The sequence below is a fragment of the Grus americana genome, chromosome 3 (assembly GCF_028858705.1).
Source record: "Grus americana isolate bGruAme1 chromosome 3, bGruAme1.mat, whole genome shotgun sequence".
In the NCBI taxonomy this organism is placed as follows: domain Eukaryota; kingdom Metazoa; phylum Chordata; class Aves; order Gruiformes; family Gruidae; genus Grus; species Grus americana.
The window spans coordinates 5,044,853-5,069,425 of NC_072854.1; the positions used below are offsets into that span (position 1 = coordinate 5,044,853).

The following is a 24,573-nucleotide window of genomic DNA, read 5'->3' on the forward strand; positions in this document are numbered from 1 at the left end:
GCAACATCACTCTGAGGCTTTATAAGCCTAACAAGCCTGCTTGGTCTGTAACCAACTCTGAAATAGTTTTTTACATGTTGATTTTTTCAGGTAGTAGCTAATGGCTACAAAAAAAAAAAAAAAAAAAATCTGTAGCCTCAGCTACTCATGTATTCCCCTCTGTGGTCTGAGCAAAGATAGGAGCATCTCTAGGATGTTTCCTCACATTTATCTTTGATAAATATCTTAGGTGACCCCACTATTTCAAAATGGCCTCTGGAAGTTCCCATCTCAGTCTTGACTGTATCTAGTACATAGCCCACAGCAAAAACATGAAATTGTGCAACAACTCCTAGGCTAATGAACCTTTCTGATCCCAAACTGTCTATACACTTTTATCTATAACTTGGATAAAATTCTGATAAAGTTTGGACTTGGCGTGCATGTACCATGGGTTCTTGTATTCATAACAGCTTCTTAGGCTGTCTATACCAGTAAATTAAATATTACTAGGGCATGGGCCCAGGATTTGATTATAAATGTATTAGAAGACCCTGGCTTTTTGGTCTGATCCAGCTTGCATTCTCCCAGACCTTTCCAGGGTGTTGTTCAGGAATGACTGCAGTGAGACTGTTCCAGTAGGCAATCTGCTTTGAGGCCAGTCTGTTTTGGAGGCCAAAGAGTTAATAGCATGATCATGGTAAGCTGATGTCAAATGGTCTCAGTAGCAGAGAGGAGTCTCTAGAGCTATTTAGTTAATTGGTAAGGATACAGCCTAACTCTTCCTTCGTTTATTGCTACTTTGATTCACCAATATTGTCATTTTGGCTCTGAACTTGAGTTTCTACATTTCTGGACCATCCATTTCATTGGTTGGCTTGTGATTTGGCTCACATCTAGAGCAAGGCAACTTTCTGGCCAGATGAGAAGATCTGGCCAGCAGATATAGAAAATTACTTACTCAAACCGTGGTCCTAGAAGCAGGGTGAATGCAGCTAGCCTGAACTACATTGCTGGGCAAACTTGCACTTTTAATAGGCATAGATAACAGAGGGATTATGGACGTTATAGTCTTCTAGGTAAGGGAACAAATGCCATTATAAGACCATATGTAGTCTTTGTCTAAATTATGTATATTAGTTAATTGTTCCTCTTTCAAAATCATACCTGAAATGTGTTAAATGTCTCTGGATGTCGAGGTCTAATATTGGAGTCGGTCTGGAGGATCCGAGGGGTGATCTGTCTTGACTTAGAAGGTCTTGGAATTCTTTACATATTTGTCTGAAATGAAAGTGGAAATAATTACATAAGAAAGGTGTAATCCTTTCCATAAAGCTGATTCCTGTAACACTATCACCTTATCCTGAGTGATCTCATTCATAACAGAAATGTTTGGCAGAGGCATTGCTAAAGAAATTAAAGGCACGTGAATCCCCCTATTGTGTCCCTGCCCCGAACTCTTAGAGCCAGCAACATACAGAATCTCTTGAACAGGAATAGTTCCCCTCTGGAACTGTATTAACATTGACATTTAAAAATGTAATTTCTCTCCTGAATTGGACCCAGTTTGGCAGTGTTAAGTCTGGCTTAGCTCACCTAACCATGGTTAAGGTTAAAGAAAATTATGAACTAGCTTTAGAACATGCCTGAAGACTTTGTGTAAATACACCACTACTTGTACATTTGCTTGTGTGCACTGGTTTATCTGCAAGTAGAAGTCCTGGCCATTTTGGCCTTGCCTTCTTGACCTCTAATTCCTAAAACAAATGGAGCATGAGAAGTTGTGAAGGAAAATGCTACCTTTGCTCTCCTAGTTTCCATTTGTGTCCATACTCTGCTTTCTTGTAGAATCTGGGGCAGAAGAACTGATGGATCCTCAAGTGAGACCTCTCCCACAGGTCTGCCCAGAGTGAGAATTCATTCCCGCAACAGTATCTAAATTTCTTATTGAAACATTCATTAAATTGTTTTACATTTCTACCATAAATCAGGCAGCCTAAAGTAGCAGAGGACTTGCATCCTAACAGTGCCTCTTTCTCTCCAGTGAGTGTAGGAGGAGCTCAGTGACTCAGCTGTCAGTGCCTACACAACAGACAGGCAAGTGAGGCAAATCTCATCATCTCCACTTTTTCTTGATGATGGTTTCCTGGGCAACACACACATTTAGTTGGTAGGACCTGGGACCCCATCGTGACACCTTGCAATGGGAACTCAAGACTCTGTCTTGTCTGGTCTCCCACCAGCATAGTAGCCCAACTTCTTTGGAAAGGAAGGATGGTCTTGCTGTCTTCCCTCTCCCTCTCAAGCCTTCCCTCAGGCTTCTCAGGATGCCTCAGAACCTGGAGGTTAAAAATATCCCCTGGGATACCTCTATTTAGGACCTAACACTAGGAGAAACCTGAAAATAAGGCCTTTTCATTCTTATGATGTTGGATTGGGACAGTTTGCAAATTAGTCTTGGAATATTCTACTAATGCATTGTTAAAAAAAGGAACCAAACCAGCTCCATTTAGTGCATGCCCTCAGGAAAATACTATCTGGACCAAGGATGGATAAAGACATAACTTACTTTCATTGGTTTATTATACATTTAATTAAAATAGGAGAGGTGTCTGGATCTCTTTCTCAGGACTTTTACAAATAAGCATACCATTCTCCATTGACTGTACTGGAAATTTGGCAGTTAATGTGGGGTCAGGACTTCATGATGCCCACCAGATCATGAGGACACTCGGCTGGGTTGCCTGATACTAGTCTGACACTCAGTTGGATTGACCCAATACTGGTCATAGTGACTACGTGTAACCTAGTAAGCAGTGTCACCTAGTAAAGTGAGCAGTGCCAGGGGTCTTTCTCATATCCTTGTGCAAATTGTCACCATCTGATAAGGTCTCTGTAGTTATGCTCTTCTAGCCTCCTAAACGGGATGTCTTCCTAAGAATGGACCCTGGTGTGGGCTATCTTTCAGAACATGCCCAGAAGATATTTGGGAGAGTTCAAGGAGCCATTCTAACATTGTAATAATATGGACAATTGCAATATGATGACTCAGTGTGTGCATGGTTTCCTTTATTAGCACAGATGCAATCACTGTGCCTGGGGCCAGTTTCTCATACTAAAGAGCATCTCTGTGGTCTACAATTTCTGTTAGAAGACTTTTTGCAGAGTCTGGTCCTAGACAAAGTTCAAGTTCTTCATTGTCACCTTGTGTAACTGTTGTCCTTAAGGACAGGGACATAATGGAAAATCACTGGGTAAACTCAGTTTCTTGGTCTTTAGAAGGTCTTCCATTGCCCAGTTACAAGCAAGGAAACTATATTAACCTGTTTTTACCCTTCATTATATCACTGTTGTTCTGCAAGTTTTGGACATAGACTTTGGATACCACAGCTCCATCCTGACTAAGAGGAGAGGAGATGCAGAAAACTCTTTCCTGTTGTGCTGCTGGACTTCATCCAAGCCTGAGGTCTGTAAATGCCTGTCATCTGTATGGACCTAGACACTGACTGCTTGAAAAGACAGCATCGTCTTAGCCTTTCAGGCAAAGAGAGGTATTCAGCAGAAATGTATGTAAATGCAGCATACAGTTTTAATGAATCAGGTCCTTAGAGGAAAAACAGTTCCTTTCAACAACTGAAAACAGTCAGTCATTTTGGCTTCTAAACAATCTACTATCCCCAGTCGGCCTGTCAGCACCACTCTCCTGTCCTTCCTCCAACCTCTACTTTCTACCTGTTGAAAAAGTTCATCTTAAAAGTTCTTATATTTTGACAAAGGAAAGTGTCAGAACCAAGTGTGCAATTAAGTTCCCTTCTATCTTCACATGTCAAAAGTCTTTACTGAGTGTTGGCAGATTGAAAGAAAAGAAAAAACTTTTTTATTATACATGAAAACCTGTAAAAGGCAGTAACCTACTTTTTTCAAGGGGATTTCTAGGCAAAGTGGTGTCTCAGAGCCTCCACTACCAATAAAACATCACCTGGGGTAGTGACAGGGAGAGGGCCTGACAGTTATTTGCTGAGTTGGACTGTGAATTTGAAAAAGCAAAGACAGATGGTTATGCTGTTTTAGGGGCCACAAATTAATAACAAAAAGAATCCTGGTCACTCCTGCAATGGAGACATCTAATGATTTGTGACATATGGTCAGATATTCCAGTATATGATCAAGAAAAGATAAAAAATTCTGTACTGGATCTGAACAAGAGCCCATCTAGTCCGTGATCCTACCTCTAGCAGTGGCAAAATCAACTGCCTTGTGATGAGTACAAGAGTGGGGCAAGTGCGTGCCCATAAGTCTGTGTATATTCCAAGTGTGGCAGAGTTGCCACACATCCAAAGATCAAATATCAGTGAGGTGCTCAGCAGGTCCTGTGTGTCCAGTCTCAGAGATACTTTTCATAAAACTAGCAAATTGAGCACATAGTGTCATGAGCCAAATGTTGATTTTTCTGCGCTGGCTGTAAGCAACGCCACAATAAAATCATTATTCACAGTATTCTCTTTTGGTCCATGTAAACGTGTGTGTATCTGTCCCTCTGTCTCATGTGGGAAGCCTTGTGCTGTGTTACTCCGTGCTATTTCCCATAAGACAGCATCTCTCTCCATCAAGTGGAATTATTACATGGCCTTCAACAGTTCTGCATCTGTCCTAGCTGCAGCCTGATGAGGTTCTGTCCCCTCTTGTAAAGCCATTCAGGGTGTCCCACACCTCTGCAAGGTGAACTAAGGTGTGCTTAAAGACCCTCTAAAAGCAGGTCCCAGCTTTTTTTTTTTTTGCCTTTTTTTTTTTTCTTTCATTTCTGTGTGGATTGCATAGACATGTCCTGAAGTCTTTCTGAAGAGTCTAGGGTTAACAGGCCAGTATCAGCACCCTTTGGCCAGAACTATGATAATTCAGTCTTTTTTGTTTGTTTGTTTTTTGAAGCATCTTGCTCTGGAGTGCCCAGACGATCACCTACTCAGTCAAAGGAGGTGAGTTCAGTGTAAGAGAATCGTAGGAGACTGGCTTCTCCCATCGTTTAGGCTTTTCTTATCCTTTCAGCTCTTAACCAAAGCTTGGTTCAGTCCCATTCTGCCCTTGCTGTCACTTGTATCCAGCGCTGTATACCGGCTACACAGCCCAATCGTCTCTTCTTCCCATGATAATCATCTGGGAAGGCTCTGATTCTTCATTGTCTAGATCATAAAATTGTTAGAACAGGCCATGGCACCATCTTATTGCGTCAAATAGTACAGTCCTAGGCAGACCTTGAGTTTGCAAATGTGAGGGGCCATTTCCAAGAGGTCATTTTTGGAAGATCAAGTAGTTTATCACAACATTTTGGCTGGAAAGGCTCTGATTCTTCATTGTCTAGATCATAAAATTGTTAGAACAGGCCATGGCACCATCTTATTGCGTCAAATAGTACTGTCCTAGGCAGACCTTGAGTTTGCAAATGTGAGGGGCCATTTCCAAGAGGTCATTTTTGGAAGATCAAGTAGTTTATCACAACATTTTGGGGCATGGTTTGTTCCATGCCAGAAAGTGGTCCTGATTTCATCCGCTGTACTACTATCAACATAGCCTCAGATCAGGTAGGGCTGAGCAGGGCAGTGAAGAGAGTGTTACCTCAAGCTTAGTGACCTCCAGAGGGCTATTGGCATCTAAAGTAGCAGTCTTTAGCCTTCACTAGTTACAGTGAAGTACTAGTACTAGTTACTAGCCACAGTTCTGTGCATGGCAGATGAACTGCTTCCACTCAGGGTGAGTGGATTGCTCGATTACAAGGTATACATGCCCTTGATAACACTGGGAGCTTCTACTGGACACCAGACACTTCTGCACTGTAGACATTAAGGGGTCTATTTAGTTACCCACACATAGATATGTAGTACCGAAGACATCCATACTAACTGGCAGATACAACACAGTAACAGAGACCTGTGTGCTTCTGGAGCAGCAGCTGGTAACCAAGCTAGATAACCCAGTTCATCTCAAATGGTAGTAGGTGCCTATGTTTGGGCAACTGAATCAAGCCACTGAAGTTGGATGTCTGAATCCACAATGAAGTTTCATCTATATACTAGGAATTGTGGAAATACTTTTGGTCTTTCCCCTTATTTTTCCTCAAGACCTCACATGTGGAAGATCTCACCAGGTGTGCCTTTGGCAGTGGTAACATACACAGGCAATGGCATTCCATTTCTTTCCATAGACAAAGCTTGCAATGAGTGATTTACCACCCTGGAGTGTCAGTGTCATTTTTGGTGGCAGCATAGCGATCCACCACTTTTTCTGGTGTCGTAACTCACCAGCTCATGAGGCAGGGCAGTTGTGAACTTCACGAAATTAAAACCCTAGAGCTTATATATACCTCGTGAATAATCAAAACTCCTGACAGATGACTTGAGTACTTGCTCTCAGACACATGGAAGCATGGCTGGGTGATACTATGCTAGTATTACGGTGTCATCGACCTGTGCCTCCTGTAGCATCTGGACAGGGCTGGCCTGTGAATCACTGTTCTCCTTCCAGGCAGGAGAGGGCAGTAGTAGCACACACATTGACCCATCTGTCCCTGTTACAAGCACTCTGACTGTAGTAGCATGTGGCCTATCCTTGTCTTATCGACAGACCTCTCTCATCAATTTGCTGGAGTTTTAACTGAGGGAAGGGGGGGGGGGAAATGACATTTTGTTCCTTACAAGTGCAGAATAACAGCCTACGCGCCTAAAGTTCATGGAGGTTAGAAGTAATGCATGTTAACGACTGCCTACCTCAGTAGTAAAGGGCAGTGAGAAAGTAGGTATGGAGTGGTGAGAAAGGGTGGTGAGAGTCTTACGTGTCCCTCAGTGGGACAGCCTTTGGAGGTAGGACATAACAGCCACTGATTATTACAACCCATAGTAATGTGATCTCTCACTAGAGCCATAAAAGAAGGGGGAAGATTTGTATAATTATGATTGAATAACATTTTATAGAGGGGGCAAATCCTCCAGCTGGGGCAACTTGCAGTCTTCACTCTTGTTTAGGTTGTGCTGCTCAGCAGTACAATCAGCTTCTCCACAGTTAGGGGTCCAGATTGTTAATGGGCTCTACAGCAGTGGGGAGACACAACTTGCAGAGAGGAGGTGCTTCTTGCCAGCTGGTTTATTCTCATGTCTCTGAAACCCCTTGGGCCCTCAAAACAAGTGTGGATGTAGCTAATAAGATCGTATTCCACTTATATTATTACTATTAACCTACAAGGGACTTAGGAGCATGATGAGTGAGGTCTCTCATCACCTTCACAACTGGCAAATGCCCCCTGAGCCGCATGGTGCTCTGCTTAGCACCCCAGGGAAGAACCACAGGCTGTATTCACGGGGTACACAAGCCTGAGATGTTTCAAGGTGTGTCATCTGTGAGTCACCTTCAGGGTGAAGAGCTCTGGACACGAGAGGGACACCAAGGCCAGGAATCCTGTTCCCCACAAATAGACAAAGCAGAAGGACATTGGGATACAAAGGACAATCCTGTTGCTGGTCAGCCTTCTCCCCTACTACAGGGTGATTCCTCTCTGTTGGACATATCCCAGCCATGATTCCCAAACATTTGCAGCACTGGGGTGGTGGTTTGAGAGCTTGGGGTTTTGCCCTCAGCTCTCCTGCAGCCTCACTAGGTAACACTGCAGTAAGCGCAGGAAGAATATGAGCATGTTCAAGGCTACCCCATGCAGACGTACCACACACCTAGTGTAGGTCTCTATGCTGCTCCACGCAGACTATTTATTCCTGTTTCCCATGGCTCATGAAGGCTAATTCCTCCCTCATCAAGGCTAATTAACCTAGATGAAATGTTATCTTAACATGATGTTACTGCTTCAGGGAGGTGAGTGGCTTGTTCAGAGCAAAGTCAGGTGTCTCTGTGTGTCTTTAATGACTTTAGCAAAGCTCCTCTGTGGGTGTACATTGTTCCAGCGCCTTCGACGTCAGGGGAACTCTTGCAATTTCCATCCAGAGAGGATCTGTCCCTCTGCGAACCAATTCTCCCTCAGCAGACTACCAATAATTATCCCACAGTAGCTAGTACTTCAGCATAAGCTTAGATCTGCTCACACGCAAACAGGAGACAAAGCCAGTCTCTGTTCCATAGATCTTATCATGTAATAATATCCCCTCCTCTCATCTAAACCAATGCATCTGAGAAGATGTGCGTGCCTCCTTAACCACAGGCAATGAGAGCGTAGCCACTAAAACCTCGTTGCGGTAAATAAGATTCCTCTTACAGCATCTCTAACGAGGATTACTCTCACTTGCTGTCAGTGAGTACTGTTACGCTAGCAATCCCAGCTCCATACTCCCACTCGTCCCTCCCCCCAGCCCCCAGATCCAAAATGGAGAAGTGACAGACAGATTTCTTTTTTAGCTTCCTCTCCCTTCTTACTTTGTCGCTAGGATCATCTTTTTCCTCGCTGTCTGCTCTTTCTGTTCCATGTGCTGTCTGGCAATGTGCTCTCCTACCGCCTTGGCAGGGAACTCTGTTTCACAGGTGTAGCCGAAATCTCTGGCCAAATGTAAGGCTTCCCCTGTGGGCAAACAAAATGGGTCAGTTAGTTTTTAGGGTTACTATTATTATTATTATTATTACAGAATTTCTTCTGCTCAGAAAAACCCTCCAAATCCCCCCAAAAAACCATAACAAGTCACTTTTGTAGATACGAATTCCCAAGCTCAGTGACAGATTTCAGCCCATTTGGCCTGCTCATGCTTAGTCATCAGACAGTGTCAGTCAGAAGATAGGCAGGTTATTCCTCTCATGAGAAAATACTAGTCAAGACACCTGGGTTTAGCTCCCTCCCCTGCCACCAGTGAGTCCTGGGCAGCCGCTCAAGTTTTGTAAACCCAGGTCATGATTGATATTTAAAGCATGGAAATTAGTGGAAGGTAGGAATAAACCACTCTGAAGAGCTGAGCTTAGGGGTTAAGCCAGCAGGCACAATACAAGTGCCCCACACTAAAGATGAGTAGAACACAAGAAATAATCCTTTTCCAAAGAGATTGCAATCAAAATTGACCAGACAAAATAAAAAGAGATGACAATAAAGATCACAGTTGCTGTTTTATAGGTGGGGAAATCAAGGCAAAGGGACTACATGGCTTGACCTTGGCTTTATGAGAAGTCTGTGACAGAGGCAGGCACTGAGCACCTCTCTACCTCACTACAGAGACCGAACACCATAACTCAGCTCTGTGCTGGGTGCCAAATACCTGTGGAAGAACCTGTCCCTCTCCACTAGCTTAGAGAATCCAGGAATTTATTTTAGGGTTTACTGAACACTCTGACCTGCGTGCTGTGACTCTGAAAACCTTGGCGTGGGATTTATCTGATCAAACACAGCTGCCTGGAGTGTGAACATCTGTGCCTAAGTTTGTCTTTCCCTGGTGGGAAATAGGCATTTCCAGATGACACATGCTCTCATCTCGTCGTAGAAGGTAGAAATAGGTCAGCTACCAGAAGTATATGTTGAAGCACATCTGCATGAGTGACCGAGAGATGTGCTCAGGAATAGTTTTGGGGTTAGAGTGTTGTGGGTATTTTATTTTATTTTGTTTCTTTTCAGAGTTGTGTATTTGATTGCCACCATGAGACGTGGCATTGGACTCTGGCTCTTTGGAGACCAAGATGATGCTCCTGGTGAACAGTTAGGAGGGATGCAGGACCTGTAACACTTCCCTTTGAGAAGATGTGAAGTGGAATTCCACTGATTAAATGTCAGTATTGACATCTTACCTAATACTTTCAAGTCAATGGAGACAAGCTAGCACTTGAAGCATGTATCATCCCATACTAAAGCAGAAGGTAAAAGTGGATCAGAGGAATTATAGAAAAGTCCAGGTTAGAAGGGAACTCAGGAGCTCACCTTCTGTTGAAAGTATGGCCTTAGATTAGGTTATTCTTGCAATTTTCAGGCCTAATCTTGAATATTTCCAACCATGGAGTTTCCACAGCTTTTCTGAGCAACCTAATCAAATGTTTAATTATTAGTTTAATTTAATTGTTAATCACCCAGAAGTGCTGATCTCTCCCTACTGACTACAATGAGACATGAGAGGACAGATACAACAACGACAGAGATGATGACACGACTCCCATCCCCAACAAGACTGAGCCTGCTCTGCACAAACCTGGCCAAGTCAAGGAAGATGGGAACTTCCATGGGAGCAGTGGTCCTGTGCCAGGGGCAGCATGAGGCATAAGGAATCACATTCACTGACCTCTGTTGCAGACTCTATTCTCCACCTTTTCAGGGTTTATTGTCTCCCCTTGAATCACTGGAGTTTTTACCAGAAAAATACATTTGTTTCCACAAGCAAGTACTTCGTTGTGTGTTTATCTGACCTAATTGGATTCAGGTACTAATAAAATACATGCACTATTCCCAGGACATTTGTTTGCTGACACCAGTCAACAACAACCTTTGTCGCTGTAACTGATTTTACATGCAAAAATCAAAGATTATACTCAAAATCTGCATTATTTGGATTTTTTAAACATGATTTCCGGTATACCTAAAAAGAATAAGAAGCTAACAAGCAACCACTATCTCTGGGTTGAAAGGAGAAATGGTTTCAGCTTAATTTACGGTTTCTGGAAAAGTAAAATAATTTTCAGTGAAATTAAAATGGATTTTAGTGGTATGTTAACAGTGAGTCAGAATGAACAGGTAAATAGCTGACTGCCAGTTTTGTGTTTAAAATGTCTATCCCAGACTTTATGGATGAGAAGGTACAAATTTAAACTACAGCTGCTAAATTTCTGTAGAGTTGCTTCAAAAATTCTATTTCAGTTACAATTATACTCTTGCTTAAAAAAAGACTTAAAGAGTAAGTCAACTGCAGAAGAGTACCAGGTTTTGCTTTTCAAAAAAACTCCATTAAAGTACTTGATAGGTTTGTTTGCATGCCAGCGTGGAAAGAAGATAAAAGTCAAATTCATTGAAGCTGTCATCAGGTGGAATTACCATTCTCTAGACAGCTCTTTCCTAGTCCCAGTCAGACCCAAGCAACGATGCAAGGAACACAGTCAGCAAAGCATTTAAGCATTTAGACATTGGAAAAATCTTGGTTTCTTCAAAAGAACAAAATTTTATGTGATGAAATGTAGGTGTTTATTTAACATGGTCAACAACAAACTGACTGCAATTTGTACGTTTTCACTTAATGTCAAAAAGAAAAGGAATGAAAATATGAATTATCATTAAAACTTATCTTTCCGAAGATGGTGTATATAATTTACTAGAGCTGAGAAAACTATACTAAACTGTTTTAATGATCTGAGAAAATTATACAAAAATATAAAACTTGTCCATTTTACGTGGAGCTGGGAGAGTGATTGAATGCTAATGGTATATGAAGAGATAAAGTCATAGAATCATAGAATTGTTTAGGCTGGAAAAGACCTTTAAGATCGTTAAGTCCAACCATTAACTTAGCACTGCCAAGTCCACCACATCTACACGTAATCATAATCAAAATGAAGCAAAATGACTTATTTGCTTGTGGATATATGTAGGCAAAAATGTATGTACAAATGTACCTGTTGTGAAAAAATAAATCTGCAAATTTTTAAGATATATTTTTAAAAAATATTTTTACTGGAAATGGAAAGCTGATATATATTAGGAATGCATATTATAACTACGCATATGTATTCATATAAGCATGCACTTCCACACGACATAAGGAATAGGCATTCTATATTACAACATCAAATTCTAAATAAAAATAGAAAACTGAACATGAAAATGCTCTGCAGAACATGATTTCTTGTGTCTCATTGTTGAGCAGAGATCTCATTTTGAACTGGGACCAAATGATGAGGTATTTATAAGTGGATTTTGTTATATTTCTATACATATTTTTTGTTAATGTCGGTGAATAGAGGTCCCCTGTATTACTGCACAGTAGGAAATAAGTCTTGCTTCGTGAGGGAAAGTGGTTTGTATAAAATGTCATAAAAGATGTTCTTTCTTTTTCTACATCATAACTTGGGCAAACATTTATTCTAGGGGAAAATATGGAAATGTTGGAAATGTGGATGAACTGACCTCTTTTCTTTCACCTTACATTTGCCTTCTTCTGGCTAGTTATTATTTATGTCAGGGAGGAGTCATACTAAAGGTAGAGATCCCTAAAATCCCTGGCTTTTATAGCCAGTTGCCTTGTTTCAATCTACAATCAAATTTCCCTACGTGCAATATCCCCAGCTCTTTCCTCTGGCAGACAAAGAATTGGTGCTGGGGATCGTTGACTCTTTCCCCTTCAATCCAGCACACGGCTTTGCAGCTATAGGCAGCGCTGCCTTTCCTATATAATTTGACAATTGACCAGAGAGCTTTGCATGATGGAAGAGGACAGTTGCTGAAGCTGAATTGGTAGAGACAGCTCTAGGAGTCCTCAGTGGAGAGGCCAGCCTGAGTACCTTGACAAGCTTCTGTGGGCAGGTGCAAGGAGCAGCATGGGTGTCTCCTGGGTCTACGTAGAGTGAGTGATGCTCCTATGCAGAGTGAAGGCAGAAGCTGTGTCCCAGGAGAGGGACACTCGGCATCTGAACCTCCTACTCTCTCCTCGGCTTCGCCTCCTCTGGATGCTCTACCCAGCAGAAATGCTGTCCAGGGGGAGGAGGGACAGGCGGGAGGTGGTAGGAAAGGGGTTTTTTTTTTTTCTATTTGTAGGGTGAGAAGGGAGGAGGAACAAGTGGAAGGATATTTAAACAAAGGCTGGTGGGGGAGAAGCGCGACAGTTGATAGCAGGGTGAAAAAAGTAAACACTGACCTATTTTTCTCAAGAATTTTGGTCCCCAAATGATGAATGCAGTCAATTCTATGTCTAGTAAATTTAGTGTCTTAGTTAGGTTTGACAGGAAAACAAATTCCAGATTTTATGTAAGTCCTTTTTCTGATTTTCGGAAATAATCCGATGGTTTAAAATTCATTCATGCATTGCTTTTACCTACGTCTGCAATAACATTTACACTATGTCTCTGCCTTGTAAGTGACCTGTCCAAACAGATATAGACACCTCCCCCTCTTCTCACATCCTTTCTTGCTCCTTTTGGGGAGGCTTTTGACTCAGTTGAGCCAGCAGTAAGGCTTAGCCTGGGCAATACTGGTATTTAATGGAGGAGTCTTTACTGTATTGTCTAAGATGTAGGAATTTTTTTTTTCTTTTAGAGCTGAGAAAAAAGTGACCTTTCCCTTCGTCTAATCTAGGCACTAGAGGGCATCCCTCACCTATAGGTTGCACAAAGATACGTCCCATACTGCTGTGGAGAGTCTTGAAATGCTGAACTCATTCTCCCAGTCTGTCTTTCCACCCATTGTGCTGATTTATGCGGACACCAACGTAAAGAACAGAACTGATCTGTCAAACAAGTCCTACTTTAGGCCCTAGAAGTCCCTACCAAAGACACTCATGATGCAACCCGACCAAAACAAGAATAACAGTAAACACCCAGTAGTCATGCTGAACCCCAAAAGAAGTAAGTTTGCAGAAAAATAAGGAGCCACAGAATAATTTTCATAAAGTCTGGATCTTCACATGACCACCACAGCCTACAAATTCACTGCAGTTCCTCTGTTGAACTTAGCAGTACTCCCCAAAACTCAATGATTTTAGTCTATTTACAGGAAGAGAAGTGTTAGTCATGCCAGAGACTTTCAAGATGGCTTTGGTCAATATGCCTTAATCACCATACAACTAGTTTTGCCTTTTCAGGAGGTTGAGCACATTCCTACCTTACAGAGATATTAGAAGACTCTGAGGACCTTCAGTAATAATAAACTTAGAAATATCTAAAGTAATCATGAGTGACACAATCCCGGGTCCTTATGAGAAGTCCACACAGTGCACCTGATATTTAGGGATTTAATAAGACTAATAAATCATTATGTCAATTTGTATATTGACACCACACAGAAAAAGCCAATACTGCTTTCTTCATGTTGTCTTCTCTAAAACCTGGAATAAGCTTGTGTCTTTCCATTTCTGCCTCCTCCAGCAGCAGAAGCCATGGGGGGATGGGTTTCCTTGCAGTAACCATGCTACAGTTAGTACCAATTGGAAGTAATATCTGCCTGTACAAAGGGAGGACAGCTTAGACCACAAAGAATTCAATGAGCACTGCCAAGTTTGACCGAGGATTGATTACATAGACAGAAAATGAGCTTAATTTTGTTTTCTGTTGGCATGTTAATGCACATGGTGGTGCCTTTCCTAAAAATTCCAGTAGACAAAATTCATTATTGGAATATCTAGGCAAACAGGTCTCTGTCAAAGTGAGCTCAGTCTCCTCAGTATATATCTTTAGGACTCACATTAAGGCAGTCCAAGAACAAAAGCAATACCATAGGCTTGATAATAGGTTTGCTGTTGGCTTTGAGGAAAGGGCAGGGAGGCAAGCACAGCTCCATCCCTGGGAAAAAGGAATCTAATTCTGACTTACAGTAAAGGTACTTTACAATCAATCCCAGGCCAGCAGTTGAAAGAGGACTTCCTCACTCTCAATCTCTTCTAATAAATGAGTAGCTGACCATATAGCTCTGTTTATTCTTCCCTGCTAAGACCCAAGATGCATAAAGGACTCAGAATAGGAACAGCCCTTACTCCTCTAGACTAGGGGAGAAAGCTCCCTTTTCTAAGGCTGTAACTCCATTATGGCGTTCTCTTTATTACAAGCAGGTGTGATACGGACACATCTGTATTTCAGAGCAGCCCTGTTGTAGTTCTGCGTGCTCAGCAGCCCCTGAGAACCTTAGGCCGTCCTCTTAGGTGGCGAAAAACATTAATTGTTCTGGACTCAGCACTATTTCTCCATCCTTTGAGATATTAAAAACCCGACTAGACAAAGTCCTGAGCAACCTCTTTTAATTGACCCTGCTTTGAGCAGGAGGGTTGGACTAGAAGATCACCAGAGGTCTCTTCCAGCTTCAACCTTTCTATAATTCTGTGATTCTGTGGTAATATGTGCTGAGACCTCAGCCTGCTCGCCTAGATCTGTACGGACCTTTGAGGTTATGATCCTAGAAGGTGTTGACCTTTAGGATGAGCTGAGTGCTCTCAACATCAAGGAGGAGGGATCTGAAATTCCCAGAGCTGCTACTCGCAGCCAGACAACAAACCGAGTACTTAGTGGATTCACCCAGAATAGAAGAGATTCAGGTAGAGTTTCTTCCCTTTGCCTGAGGGGTTTGAACCTGCGTCTCCCAGCTGAAGGTTTGAAGAGCTTGGCAGTATTTGGTGAATGATATTTAAACAATAAATAAAGGCCAAGAAAGTATCTCATGGGCCTGCCTAGAGTTTATCTGAAGACAGATTTAATTTATTTATGTGTGTGGGGGGAAAAGTCTTGTCTAAATATTATGTCTTCTTATGGGGGGAAAAAAAAATCACATTTTTGAATCAGGTCCAGGAAATTCACAAGTTTAAAAAAAAAAAAAAAGAGGATAAACAAACCTACTTATAGAGTTGGTATAAGACATTCATCTCTCTCACAAGAACACTTGGATCATTGATTGGTAAGTCAGATCCCAGCACAGAAAGCACAGATCAATGCTGAGGAAACTGCAGGACCAAAACACTTGCTGGGAGCCAAGACGTCCCAGAGTGAACTTCCATTTTGCCACTCGTTCTGTCTGTGGCTTTAGGCAAGACAGTTCTCCTCTTTGTACAAAACACAGATTACGATATTTAACACTGCGGCTGAAAAGCGTTATATACAAAGAAACATTTTAATTATGTTTATATTATGTTGCAATATTATAAACCCTACCTTCTACCAAGGAAGTCAAGAGTGTGACATTTGCTGCTTTTCTTCTTCCTGCAGGCAAATTCAGTCCCAGTCTGTCTAATTTTTCTCGCAAGCAGCGTCCTCCATTCTTGGATTTTGCTCTATCACGAGAGAACAGTAGGAAAGAGAAACTTGTCTTTATTCTGCACGTTTTTTTTCCCATGTTAATATAAGTTTAGAAGTTGTACGCATCTTATTGACAAATGTATGAGGTAATGCCTGCACTAACGACATCAATGGAAAATCTTTCAGACCTATATTCTTAATGTCCTGCTCGCACCGTACGAGTCTTTCACGTTGGTCCTTTGACAAAGTTAGACATTTTAATGCCTGTCACAGGGGCATCAGATCTTCAGACAGCTTTCCACCTAGTGGAACCCACAGTCCTGAGTTGGGCACAGAGCCTGGAATTGCAATGATTGAGTATAAATATTGACAGTGCAGTTGCTCAGATCTGATTTAGCCACCCCAGGCTCCCAAGACAATTGAGAGAGAAACATGCACTTCTAGAACGATGTTAAACAGATGGCTAGAATGAGGGGACTTTGCCCATCTCTCTCACCTGACTAGAAAAGGAAGCCAGATGACTACTCAAATGTAGATGTCTGTGTGGAACCCAGCTCCAGCTATCGCTATATAATTTATGTAGAGACCTGGGTACTTAGAAATGTAGTCTACAAAGCCCAATACTTACAAGAAAGAAGGATAAAGCAAGCGGAAATGCTGAAGCTAAAATCCCAGCCATCGTTGGTTATCTATGCCCTTATCCCAGATGACTACTTCACTTTTTCTTCTCACAAAATCATTCCTGGTGCATCCCACACCTGCTTTTCTACAGTACCTTAGTGTTTGAAGCATTTGAGACATATCCACTTATGCAGCAGATGTAGGTTCAGTTTCTTGCTCAGCCTGAGGGAATTTTAACCTTTGTCTTTCAGACGAATGCAGCAGCCAACTGGCAGCAAATAACTAAGGTTAAAATGCTTAAACGTTGAACAGAGCAGTGGCTGGAACCCAGATCTCTCCCATCCCAAATTAATGACTTGGTCATTAGAAAATAGAGTCACCACCACAGTTACATCTTTGCTTTTTTCCAACCAATCCTTAATTAGCCCCAAATGAGATTGAGGGGCCCTCAGCTTAGAATAACCAATCATTGAGCATTAAGCATGCCTAACTAGATGTTTTGAGGTGCAGGTTCAAGTTCCTTCAGGCAGAGGAAGGAACAAAACTTGGAATATCACCATTTGGATGCTCGTTTTTACCCACTAAGAGATACCACAACTTGGACCATGTTGTGTGTCAGAAAATGTTTTCTGACAACAGTTTATTCTGAAGAAGCACTAACTGGGGAAATACCTAGGCAGTGACCACTGACAGGATGCAAAACCAGTGCTGCCAGGTCTCAGGCGAACCATGAATGAGATTTGGGTTTGCTACATGTCTGCTGGTCAACTACACAGTGCTTGAGTCTGTTGTCTAGCTGTGATGCCTACACGTATAGCCTGACCAGATCCATTCATTTTCACACTCTGCCTTGTAAAACTGAATTAGTACATCCAAACTGCTGGCGGAGAGTAGTCCCTGACTTTAGCTAACTCCTGAACCATGCCCAGGGTTGATGTGGAAAAGTGATATTTGCTCTGGGGCAAAAACTTTTGGGGATCATTGTAGCCTTCTAACAGAAGAGAGAAATGAGTCCCCATGTTCAGGCTGATGCCCTTGCATTCTTAATAGCTTGCAATAGTGTTGATGAAGTCTGTGGAATGAGTATTTAATGTGAATACTAGCTGAAGGCCTTTCCAAGGTGAAGCAGTAACAGAGGAAAACTTCTGTGGATGTAGATTTTGGATTTCAGTGCCTATAGAGGCGGGTAACTGGGGCTTGTGCCCCTGAAACAAATTTTGCGATCTATAGCCCTCACTCTGCAAGACGGCTCGAGACAGCTCTTGGACTGCTACATATCTTAGAATACGGCAGGTTGGTTAAAATGACTTTCAGTATGAGGATCAGTGTGGCCTTCAGTGACAGCAGTGAAATAGCCTATGACTTTCCAGCTAGTTTTGATCAAAGGGCACTCAAGTAGCTCCTGCCATCCAAGTTGACGCCTCAGGGACATTGCGACTTACATATGCCTGGCTGAATTACAGTCGCCTCCTTGTTTTCCACTTGCAATGTGAGGCGCAGTCTGCCACTTTCCTCCTCTCTGCTACCGCTCTCTGAAGGTGTCTGCTCTGGTCAGCGAAGGGTCAGAGGCAAAATTTTACCTAATTGCTTGCTTCTCCTCCAGTATCTCACGATGAGAAAAGTAAAAGCATTGTATTCTGCTAAGTCTATCTTTTCTGTACTCAGAAGGCATGCAAGGGAGAACGGGAGAAAAAGGCATCGCTACACCTCCACGGTTTAGGTTTTTGATGAGTAAGGGCTGTAACTAAACTTGGTAAAAAAATTTACCTTGAAATAGTTTCTCAACAAGAAGTCAGATTTTTAGCTCTGGTGAAATTTCACACACATTAAGGGTCTTTTTTTTTTTTTTTTTCATTCAAAACAAGGCAAAGTGACACCTATCCATCTCTGATGGGTAACTGAACTAAGGGGGTAAAAAAAAACCCAGTTCACTGAAAAATGTAGACTTTCTGTAAAAAATGTCAACGCAATTTTAATTTTTCTCATTTCTTGACAATTTCCCTAGAAACAGTGTTCACTCCCAATCCATTTCCTTCTGTTTTTCCAAACTGTGACCACCTATCCCCGTGGGGAAAGAGAACAGAACCTATTTGTAGAAAATAAAATTACAGAAATTACGGCACTGTCTAGGACTTGTTATTCTCACCTTCAACTTACCTTCTCAAAATACCTCCTAAGAGGGAAGCATTGAGGCATTCTGGTGGCGAAAGGCGCCTCTTCACCTCTGCAATGGTCACTTTGTACTTTGAAGTGGAGCTGAGCAGAGATAAGCGACCAGGAACAGAGCAGAACAGGTCGGTGGGGTTAACAACGCAGGTGCCACCTACAAAACAAAAGAGATGTTAGAGCAGGGGAAACCTCATATTCCATATTTTTACACATTCAGTCATGAAGAACGATTCTGTTGTTTACTTGTGGTTGGTTTTGTTCTTGGTTTTGTTGTTGGTGGTTTTGTTTGTGGTTTTGGAGTAGTTTTTCGTTTTGGTTTTGGTTTTTAAATAGTGCATCACATTGCTGCTTTGAGAAAGATGAACGGATTGAAATTTCAGTCCAGGAAAAGCAAACTATTAGATCTTATAAGCTTTACAATCAAATTAGATCATTCTGGCTACCTCATTTGATTTCACACTCAGTAAAACTTACATATTGTCAGTCTTTCGAGTCTTGTATCTAGTATGATTAACAACGTAAGATTGAACTGGATTCAGGTATCACTCAGACTTTTAAAAAATGCAGGTGGTGAAAAATTTAGGACATTGGTTCTAATGAGAAATGTTCATTTTAACTATCTTAGCAGTGTTTAGGATAACAAAGGTGCAACGGCACTGTACGTTTGCAGTGATTTGCGGCTAGAACAGCTTTCTACACCTTTGAACTCTCGTATACACCTTCTAAAGTTAGGTCAAATCCTCAGCTGATGTTAATGATTGAAATCTAAAGAGCTACATCAGTTTATCTCAGGTTAGTTCTGGAATTGTTTATTTCTTGAAAGTGGCAATTACTTGGCCTAGGTCTAAAACTGCTGAATGATCACCGAATCTTTCAATGAAGACTGTGATCAATAACTCCTCAGGCAAAATTGAACTTTTAACTTAAAGTTCATATGTGAGAGAGCATGACAGAAAACTTTCTCTGTAACTGATCCAAGAGGATAGTACAAACTCCCAGGGGGGAAAAATGATCTTAAGGACTAGCACATATTTTATCACCAAGTGCAAAACACTTCTTTGACCTGCCTTCTCCAACCTAACTACAATAAAAAATTTGGTGGAAGAAATAAATCTTACCACTGCATGCACAATTCTTCCCTGGAGGAAAGATAAGAAAAAAGAATGAGCTGCATATGACAGTGATATAAAATATCATATAATTCAATCCACTACTAGAAGGAGTTCAGATGGTTTCTGTGAGGACAATGATATAAAGACCTTCCTACAGCAGAATGAATCTGTGCTCATCATTCATGTTTAAAAGAAAGGTACTGTATTTTTGAAACTACAGTGGTAATTTCTTCTTTCCTGTGAAGAGCCTAATCTTTTTGCACTGCAAGAGCTCACTTTATAATGCTTAAAATTTTTAGTTCGTAATCTAAATTCTGTAATGTGACTAGCATAGCATAGCATAGCATAGAATGGAATAGAGTAGAATAGAGTAGAGTAGAGTAGAGTAGAATAGAATAGAATAGAATAGAATAGAATAGAATAGAATAGAATAGAATTGAATTGAATTGAATTGAATTGAATTGAATTGAATTGAATTGAATTTAAAAAAAAAAGAAAAAAGCTCACTTTAGACAAGATCCTAACACCTTTACCTTATCTTCTTCCACATGTAATCCCTCTTAAAATTAAGGTGACTTTGTACGTTTCGGTTTTAGCAGAGACAAAGGAACATAACTGAAGGATGAAACTTCATTAGAGGCAGACTATTGCTTGCTTACATAAGGCAAACAGAATTTCTTTCCAAATATTTCAGCTCTTGAAGGTATATTTAAACATTTGTGCTGACAGCAAAACCAGAAAAGAACATCTCTTGGTATAAATCCCAGATGGGTGAGATCCTGACACAGTACAGCAGGATATTTTATGACTTTTCTAATTATGCCACAGGATAGATATTAGTGTCCACTTCTCAGACAGAATATAGAGACAAATCATGCATCACCAAACATATAGACACATCAAGGGCACTTGTGCACATTTTTGCACAACTCAAAGCTACAATTTGTGAGCTCATATGCTCAAATACAGAAATCTGGTGCCACATGCCTGAAATATTTTTGGGTTTTTTTGTTGGTTTGGTGTTTGGTTTTTTTTCCATATCTGAGGCAGGGCTGCACAGAAACCTGTAAATATTTTCAATCAACATTTTCAAGCTTCTGGTCTGTCAGGTACATTTATGAAGAGTGTTAATGCTGAGTAGATTTGTTTGTTTGGCATCTCCTGCCGCACAGTACATATACACACGTGTACATATATACGTGTCAAGAAAACAGTAGCAATGTGTACATATTTATTTACTTGAATAAGTCTGTACATTTTATAATGAGTGAGACTGTACTGAAAGCAGTGTCGTATTAAAGTTTATCTTCTTGCCAGGTTAAGCCAGTATGCGCACCATTTATGCCAGATAAATAATTGTTCCTTTAATCCAAAAACCTGTTACCCTGCAGCTGCTCCTACCCTAACCAGAATGTACTGGAACACTTCTCATTACTATTTAGTGGAAGGTTGTTTACAGTCTAAAATGTTTAAAAATATCGTGCCTATGCCGCATGATCTTAAATAAAGCAATTCCAGGTAAGGTGGGTATGGGTTAAAAGTAACAGAAAACAACAAGTCTAAGTCATTTGCTCTCCAGAAACATGGAGAACAAGTTGAAAATTACGAGAAGGTAAAATCTGTTGCATATAATTATTTCAGTATATTAATTATTCATTGACACAGCAACAGAGAGCGGGGTGGTGCTTTCTAGACAAAGCTATGTCACAAACTGTGTGCAGTTTTGAAGGCACAGATCTTCTACCACAAACACCGCCTTGGACAGGGGATGGATGAAGTCCTGGCCTTTACACCAGGTGGTGAACTGAAGAAGGGATGACAGTAAACAAAGGGAGAGCTGCTAGGAAGAGAAAGGAAAGGATAAGTGCAGCCACAGTGGGAAATGAAGGGTTAGGTTTCTTGCCACACACACCCACTTTAGTGTATTCCTTCCCCCATACTTTCATCATGCATTAGAGTGGACAAATGATTTTGTGAAGAAATGCAGCTCAATGGGGAGAGGACGAGGTATGTTTTAAGTTGTGCAGCAGTGGCAACGAACAGCTTTTCTTTCCCATCAACTCAATGACGCTGTAGGTGCTGTTAGAAAAGTCAATCCTTGTTCAACTCTTGAGTTGGTCTTGTCCTAAGAGGGTATTTGAGAGGTAGGATGCTAACAGACACCAGCTGAAGAAGCCAAAGATAATGCCCTCAAAAATAGAATGGAAATAATGCCTTTCCTGAGTCTAGCAGTTCAACCTGGAGATCCCTGTTCCAGTTAGCAGCTGTTACTTGCTTTAGAAAACTTTACAGACTGGCTTCTGGTGCCAGGACACATAAGACACCATCAGCTCATCAGATGAAGAGCCCCACATGTAGCCACGGCAAAGTATTGTGCCCACCAGCATACATCAAGAAGGAAAACCTGTGGCCATTGCTCCCTGACTAGTTGTCCACACCGTTGGTCCTACTGCAAGGCTAGGAAAAAGAAAATGAGAGCAGGCAGAAGGTGGGAGAAGTGGTAGGATCATCTAGCAGATTGCCTCAGCAATTTCGTGTTCCGAGTACCGGGTGAAAGGGGCCCGTGAATGTTAAAAAGACTCTTTTTAGGACACCTGTTTATTCCCACAGGGAAGTGATTACGTGGTCTGGTCTGACATCATCTGTCGCCATAAGATATGGTGTTAGAGATGATGGTAAATAACGGTAGTTGTGCTGTTACAGCCACGGAGGTCTAAAAGCACAAGCAAGAAAAAATTTAAACAAAGCGGAAATTTCTTTTATATAGAAGCTGATAGATTTGGGGAAAAAAGAAAGAAAGAAGGGAAGCTTTCAGACACACGAACCCTTCTTCAGGGCTTCTCTTTTATCCAACTCTATTCAATTACGTCTGTCTTCATGACAGAGTTTTACCCTCTGATCTGTCATCTTTGTCTTGATTTCAACAAATACGATTGTTTGAAAGGAAAAAGATGGGAGAGGCAGAGATCTACTTCGTGCAGCAAACCACATTTGGGTGAAAGACCTGGGGCCCGATACCGTCATATACTGACTTGCCTCAGCTACCGAATCACCTCAGGAGATTATTGTCAAGTGGTCTGAGGGACAGAAAGAACAAAAGCCTACTTTCATTTTTCCTAGCTTACTTTTGGGACTCGATCCTTTTCCCTCTAGTTGACTAGTTGATACTCAACACAACATACTCCTTTGTGTGAACTGCACTTCTGCTTTGTTTCCCAAGCCTAGGATGAACAAAAGTTAGGCTATGTGATACTGCAAAACGTAGTCACAGCAAACATTGGGAGAGTATTTTCCCTTCCTTATTCTTGTCTCCCCATCAAATAGCACAAGTCAGTAGAAAACGCCAACACAAGCTGATGACGGTTTGTGTAGATGACAGCAAGGAGAACAACAGAGCCTTACTCTAACCCAACAGTCTTGTCAACACAATGAAAATCCCCATAACGCATGATGCAAAAAGAGCTTGGTCTGTTTTGAGTATAGGTTTCCCTTTGTATAGATGAAGAGGACAATAGGGTGGCTGGAGTGCGATGATTTATTCTGATTTAGCTATGCGCTTGGGCATCTGCTGAAATGTAAGCCTCCCTGACGCCCTCAGAGTTAAGTATTTGTGCATTTTTTCGTTGACAGAATCTGTATTCTCACCTGTTTTAAGCTTTTCATAAGTAATGTTATTGCTTTATTAGGAATGAGAGAGAGAAATATCTATCGATGCCACTGGATGATTTATTTGCACTCTAGATACAATTTTTTTTTTTAATGTGTGCCTATAATTTTGTATACATACACACATCCTTATGCTCTGCAAGGTCATTTCTTACTTGTTAATCATAACAGCTGCAATATGATGGGTATTTTTTATTCATTCAAGAAGACATAGTCCCTTTCTCCAAGCTATTCACCTGTAAATACCATGCAGTTATGGAAGGAAACATCATAATATACTGGTGACAACAGCGCAGAAGTACTCTTTATTTTGTTTTTCAGGATATATGCATGTTTGTGCGCTTGTGTACATTATTAAGTATAAGCGCATGAGTGCCTACAGATTAATCTTATATAAAATATTAATAATATGCTATGCTTTTTATTAGTCTATTATTTATATCTACAGGTGCTGTTAGTAGGAGCCTCCAGCTTACAGTATATTTTCTGCTCTGTTTTGAAATTCTAGCAAGTTTACAGTATGTTACAAACCAAAGACATGACAATCTACCTCTCCTCAGCTTTTTTTCCTTAGGAAGCAGCAAAGTTAAGCAAGCAGCCAACTATAGAGTTTATCAGTATTATTTAACCCCACGTTCAGTTCCCAAAGTTCTATAAGCAATTTAAAATGTTCTCCAAGTTATCCTCACATCACCCAGTCCTTGTTCTTATGAACTAAACATTCAACATTCTCAAACTCATCTACGTTTGTCAGGAAAAATTGTAAGTAAGTACTGCTTTTTTTTTCCCCAGTTATTCCTTTGGTTTCACTTAGGTGAAACCAACTTTGCATCATGTAAGTTGTCGTCACGTAAACCAGCTTGTTCGATGAGCATAAACAATTCTGAGATAACATCCCTCACTACAACATTCATGCTAAGGGAAGATGGACGTGCCTGCATGCTCAAGACAAATTTTATTTTTTTTAATATGAACCGAAAGATTCAGTAGGACTGAGGGGATGGTCAGCGGTTTTTAAGACCAGCCTCTTAGCTACAGTTTTTAAGGCTGTTAAGAGTGTTAAGAGTTTTAAGTTTAGACAATGTTAAAAAAAATTGCTTGGAAGAAGTAAGGTATTATGGTGGAAAATAGAATAATATAAATAAGGGGC

At 41.1% G+C, this 24,573-nt stretch overlaps 1 protein-coding gene across 1 annotated transcript in view; it reads right to left on the reverse strand.

Annotated features, from left to right (window-relative positions):
- Positions 1-24,573, reverse strand: part of TFAP2D (transcription factor AP-2 delta) — a 50,219-nt gene that overhangs the window by 15,683 nt on the left and 9,963 nt on the right. The window contains exons 3-6 of the mRNA XM_054821570.1: positions 18,634-18,799; positions 15,772-15,890; positions 8,386-8,527; positions 1,147-1,260 (exon numbers count right to left, since the gene is read on the reverse strand). Of these exons, the coding sequence (XP_054677545.1) occupies positions 1,147-1,260; positions 8,386-8,527; positions 15,772-15,890; positions 18,634-18,799 (541 nt within the window). The remainder of the gene's footprint in view (positions 1-1,146; positions 1,261-8,385; positions 8,528-15,771; positions 15,891-18,633; positions 18,800-24,573) is intronic.